Below are 6,214 nucleotides of genomic sequence, written 5' to 3'. Positions count from 1 at the left end.
ATACAATGTCCGGTAACTGTCCCTGCAGCACCACCCAGGAAAACTCCAAGTCCTGAAAATGCCCCCACATCACATCTCTTCCTCCCACTTCCTATGCCCAGCAGCCACCATGGCCACTTTCTCCGCACCAATGCCACATTTTCTTCAATTACTAATCACAATAGTTCATTAATAGAATATCAGTAAGTCCACTCTAATCCATACTCTATTCCTCCATCCTGTGGATCTTAGAATGGTTGTGTCCACTCCACATCTATATCAAAAGATGGCTTAGATTCCACAGGGATGCTGGATGCAATTCTCCTGCTTTCAGTTGTAGGCACTCTTGGCTCTCTGGTGTGGTGGTTGACCTTCTTCACCTCCATGTTAGTTGAATGGGGTAAATCCAATAAACCAGAGTGTAGGAGTTGCAAATGTGTTGAGTCTCAGGGCCTGGCTATCACATGGTCAGTCCAGAGATTCAGGTCCCCTGGGTATACATTAAACCCCAGCACCAACTACAGTTCCGGTAAAAGTAACAGGAGAGATTTGTGGACAAAGATCACATCTGAGTCCATCTCCATCACATAGAAACACAAGCTACTATTAATGAAACCTGACAATATATTGGGCTTCACTTTTGAAGAAGTTTTGGATCACAGAGAGCTTCAACACAGGTTTTCATTAATAAAATATAAGTGCTAGGGATGTGGTGGATGGTAGCTCAGTATTTCTTCTTGATTTCAACCACAATAAATGCCCATTTATTTGGGTAGTGAAAAGAAAAGCAAGGTTTTCTTAATTGTGAAATTAGTTTAAAATGACCTAATGCTTCACTGGAGGCAGTGGAATCCAGTCAATATTGGTTTCCAATGGTAGGAAAACAAAAGTTTTTGCCTTAATGAAGGGAGACCTAAACTCAATCAGAGCTGTTTCCAGTGGTAACATCCTTAGTGCAGAATTGGGAATTAACCCAAGACTGGACTTGAAACCTAAAAAGTGGTAGAGGAAATTTTTCCTGATAGAATTCCTATCACATACTCCCCTACCGGGTTCCATACAGCATTGGTGTGAACATGTCCAGGGATAGGAATTCTGGCTCCCTGCATGGAGATAAAGGCTGTCACTGAGTAGACGGCTGCTTTCTTTAAAATAAAGACTGGACTTTTGTAACTACATGCATTAGTTCTCTATTATCCCTCAGATCCTATTAGAATAAACTCTCTCTCTTTCACTTAAAAATTACTTTCTTCAGGTCTTATGATATTTTAAAGGTATTTATGCACAATTTATGCAACTATTCCTCTTGATGAGGATCCGTGAGTTAAGACAAAAGATACAGATTTATTAAGCACATGGCTCTGAAATTCACAATTGGAAATTCGAATCTTGGTCCCACCAGTTTTTACTTTTTCTGGCTTTAGGCATTATATTGACTCTCCATAAACTTACATTGTCTCATCTATAAGTTGAGGATAATAAGATATTCTTACAGTGTCATTATAAGCATTAATATATGGATTAAATCACAAGGATGTGTTATTCCCCAAGAGTGGAGAAGTACTGGACTAGTTTTTTTTTTTTTTTTCCCTACAATTTATCCCTAGAATCTAGACTAATGCCTGGCATGTGAAAGACGATCAGTAAACATCTGTTAAGAGAATTATCTGGCAATTTTTATAATAGATAACATGTGTCTTAGTTGCCATAGCTGTTTTCACAAATATCACAAAAAGCATTTACTGGATCATAACTTCAGAGGCCAGAAGTCCAGCATTAAAATATCAGCAAGGCTTGCGATCCTCCTAACGACTATAGAGTTCTGGTGCTAGTGGCTGGTGATCCTTGGAGGTCCTTGGCTTTCCTGTCACATGACACATGCTGATGTCCTCTCCTTTCTTCTTCACTTCTCTTTTTGTTTATTTTCTCTCTCTTACAGTTTCTGGATCTTTATAAGGCTTCCATTAATCCAGCTCTACACCTACGCTCATTCAGTTAGGCAACAACTTAACTAAAAATAACATCATCAAGAGATCCTATTTAAAATGGGTTCACACCCACAGAATGCAAAACAAGATTGAGAACACATCTAAATTGGGGTACATAGTAAAACATACCACAACATGTATTGATTACTTTAGGTGCCAGGCATTAGTTGAAGAATTATTTCACATTTAATAGTTCTTAGACTTCTCAGAATAAGCCATTATTATTAACTCCTTTCAAAAGTAATAACAAATACACAAAGAAAGTTTGGGGTCTTGCACAAGGACATTTGGTTAGTGTTGAAAAGAAGATTTAACCAAATGTCCATGTCTCAGCAAGCAAAGATACAATAAAATTATACTATTGTTATATTTTCTGAGTGTAGAAAATTAGCTCTTTTGTTTCCGTTCCTTTGAATGTATTCTAATTACAAATAGCTCACTCAATAGCAGAATTAATATGGATCCTTGAGAACGATCTGAAAGAAAAGTATAGAAAGAAATCATTCATTGTGGAGGTGGAAGAAGGAACTAACTCAGAGGTTGTTTAACTGTTTTTTTCGTTTCTGACTTTAAGAATGTGAGTCGATTGTTTACTGATATGGTAGTGATGTTTGGAAGCACCTGAGCATTTTCCGTGGGTGGGTGATCAGTCTTAGTGTACAAGTCAGGTGGACAGAATCAAGAATTCTTACTCTTCCTCATATTTCCATATCCTGGTCCCTTCCTTCTACTCTTGTGGCCCTTGTGCCCTGTAGCTACCTTTTAAAGAATAGAGGCATAAGAAGTGTCACCCTACAGAGACCAGTTCTCTGTGAAGGAAGTCTCAATGTCTACCTCTTTAGTTTCCTGGAGTTGGTGGTCCAGAATGTTGCAAAATTTTATTTATATTACATTTCCTGGAATTTATCCCATAGAAAAGTGTCTTTCACAATTTTATTTTATTTTTTAAATGAGATATTGTATTTTAATCTCTTGGAGTCATTAGTAACTAGCATTTACATTGGAAACTTCATTTCTCAATCTCCAAATATAGATGGGGTTTTCAAAATATCATATTACTTTTCCACCCTAACTTCCACAAAGGAACATGAGTTAGAATAAAGTGGAGCAGCTCTAGTTGAATTCTGACTTATTAACAAGATAAGTTTGGTCTCATGGGATGCTATATATAGAGAGACATATATATATATACTGAGACTGATAATGATATTAGCAATAGTAATAATGATTACAGCTAACATTATCTGAGAAATCACCATGTCTTACGCATAGTTAATTTTAGCACTTTATATATTTTATCTTACTAAATAAATCTGACGGCTTTCATAACTTGACATTGTTATCCTCATTTTACATGAGAAATAAAGCATGAAGAGGTTACATAACTTTCAATTATCACACACTGATAAGAAATGGAATTGGCAAACCAGCTAGACAGTCTGACTCTAGAGGGACTGATCATCATTCATGATTTCAAAGGTCTTAACAGTCTTTTTTATTTTCTTTTTAAAAATTTGTATTTACTTTTTAAAAAGATATTTAGATTACATAAAAAATAAAAGATTCCCATATGCCCTGCTTGACACACTGTACCCATTAACAACATCCTTCATTAGTGTGTTACACTCACTTCAATTGATGAACACATTTTGGAACATTGACACTAAAAACAGATTATAGTTTTTTGTTTTGTTTTTTATTTTAATTGTATTTTTTTGAAGATACATAGATCACAAAAAAATGTTACATTAAAAAAATATAAGAGGTTCCCATATACCCCACACCCCACACCACACCCCCTGCTCCCACAGCAACAAACTCTTTCATCATTGTGGCACATTCATTCCATCTGGTGAATACATTTTGGAGCGCTGCTGCATTGCATGAATAATAGCTTACATTGTAGTTTATACTCTTTCCCCAGTACATTCTGTGGGTTATGGCAGGATATAATCTTAAAAAGGAAAGTCCCTTCTTGTATTTAGGTTCCAAAGTCTTCCACTCACCTTAGAGTTATTTTCTTTTCCAGGAAACTACCACTTCTAAAGCAAGTAATATGCTCTCTTGTCAACCATTATGGGTGGGGCCAACAGCTCCAGCTTGACCCCAGGATTCTTTATCTTGAATGGTGTTCCCGGGCTGGAAGATGCACACATCTGGATCTCCCTGCCATTCTGCTTCATGTACCTCATTGCTGTAGTGGGGAACTGTGGGCTCATCTACCTCATCAACCATGAGGAGGCTCTGCACCGGCCCATGTACTATTTCCTGGCCCTGCTCTCCTTCACAGATGTCACCTTGTGCACCACCACTGTGCCCAACATGCTGTGTATATTCTGGTTCAACCTCAAGGAGATTGACTTTAATGCCTGCCTGGCTCAGATGTTTTTTGTCCACATGTTGACTGGCATGGAGTCTGGTGTGCTCATGCTCATGGCCCTGGACCGCTATGTGGCCATCTGCTACCCCTTACGCTATCCCACTATTCTCACCACTCCTGTCATTGCCAAGGCTGGGTTTGCCACTTTCCTGAGATGCATGATACTCATCACCCCATTCACATTGCTCACTAAGCGGCTGCCCTACTGCCAGGGCAACTTCATTCCACACACCTACTGCGACCACATGTCTGTGGCCAAGGTGTCCTGTGGACCAGTCAAAATCAATGCTATCTATGGTCTCTTGGCAGCCCTTCTGATTGGGGGCTTTGACATCTTTTGTATCTCCGTGTCCTACACTATGATCTTGCGGGCAGTGGTGAGTCTGTCATCTGCAGATGCTCGTCACAAGGCCTTCAGCACCTGTACCTCCCATATATGTGCTATTGTCATTACATATGTTCCTGCCTTATTCACCATTTTTACACACCGTTTTGGAGGAAAAACCATCCCGCACCATGTCCATATCATTATTGCTAATCTCTACTTGATGTTGCCTCCTACACTGAACCCCATTGTTTATGGAGTCAAGACCAAGCAGATCCGGGAAGGAGTGTACAAGTTATTTTTTAGAGAGAAAGATGTCTTGGCTATGAAGTAGATTTATAAATTATAATACAAATATAAGAAGAAATAGAGTGTGTTTTAAAGGAAATTCTTGAGTGTAAAATTAAAACAAGGTGTTCTCTGCAAAAAGCAATATTTACTGAATAGATATAATAAGAATTCTTTTTTTATAGAACCCCCTTAGTGGTTGGAAGTTAAATAAATGAGAAATATGTCTTCTGAATTCGAGGAGTTTTTTCTTTCAAGGAATTCCACATCAGAATGTTTTCAAGGTTGTTTAGTTGCAACTGCATTGCTTAGACTCCATTGGTGGTTTGCATTTTGAGCAAATCCCAAATGGATGTAGAATGTAAATGAATAAAAGAGTTCCTGATTCTATGAAGACCCGTTCCTCGGGCAAGGCATAGTATTTTAAAATGTTAGATTATATGACAAAAGGTTTTTAAAATTTTCTTTTAGTGACTGCACTTACCATTATTTCTTTCAATGCATATTTTTGCTAAGTTGTTTCAATTATAAAGACTAAGTTGTGTTGATTTTGCACTATCATGAAAACTAATATTCATATATTGATATCACAATAATGTAAATGAAGGATGGGGGTTATAAGCAGAAGAATAAATTCTTGAAAAGTCAGAATAAGCAATTTCTCAGACGTAATTTGGAGAGACATTTTGAAGAAGACAAAGATTAAGTCCTGGAAATGGTTTCAAGGTGATGGAAGAAAATATAAGAAACTCATTTTAAAAACTTGTACACATTTGTGGTTGGTTGACTTCATAGAATTTACCAATAGTTTTGGTTCTCTGGGCAAGTGTAAGGGAAGTATATGTTCCATAAGAGAAGATGATGGTTCAAAGAGAAGAATTCAGAGTCATTGACTATCAGAGAAAGTGGAGGAAATGGCAGTAAGGATGATGGATAAGTAAAAGGGAGGATGAGATATAGCAAATGTGAAAAAAGGGAGCAAATCACCATGTGAAGCTTTAGGCCACTGACAACCTTTTTTCAGAGTAGATTTCTCTTGATATGCCTGAAGCAATGTTAGATGTTTTAACAAAGCAAAGCCATGCAGTGAACTTACTATTCGTGAACCTTCCTCTATCTCTAAAAAAGGTCACTGATACTTATGGTTGGATTTTACTCTTTCCCCACTCAAAGATTTTGCACATTTCCTTCTCTGCCTGAAGAAATCCACCATTTACCACTTTTTTCTTCTTCCTTTGAATAATTCTGCCATAC

At 37.6% G+C, this 6,214-nt stretch overlaps 1 protein-coding gene across 1 annotated transcript; it reads left to right on the top strand.

The window, feature by feature from the left end:
- Nucleotides 1–4,043: 4,043 nt before the first annotated feature.
- On the top strand, nucleotides 4,044–5,006 carry LOC101418775 (olfactory receptor 52N2-like). Its single transcript, XM_004463188.1, has one exon. It carries the CDS (start codon nucleotides 4,044–4,046, stop codon nucleotides 5,004–5,006), a length of 963 nt encoding a protein of 320 aa, XP_004463245.1.
- Nucleotides 5,007–6,214: the final 1,208 nt, after the last annotated feature.

The sequence above is a fragment of the Dasypus novemcinctus genome, chromosome 10, assembly GCF_030445035.2.
Source record: "Dasypus novemcinctus isolate mDasNov1 chromosome 10, mDasNov1.1.hap2, whole genome shotgun sequence".
NCBI lineage: Eukaryota > Metazoa > Chordata > Mammalia > Cingulata > Dasypodidae > Dasypus > Dasypus novemcinctus.
The sequence above is the reverse complement of the archived record's forward strand: the minus strand, read 5'-3'. Positions and strand labels throughout refer to the sequence as shown.

What these genes read in the sequence shown, in the direction of transcription:
- LOC101418775 (XM_004463188.1), top strand. Translation starts at nt 4,044, where the DNA reads ATGGGTGGGGCCAACAGCTCCAGCTTGACCCCAGGATTCTTTATCTTG.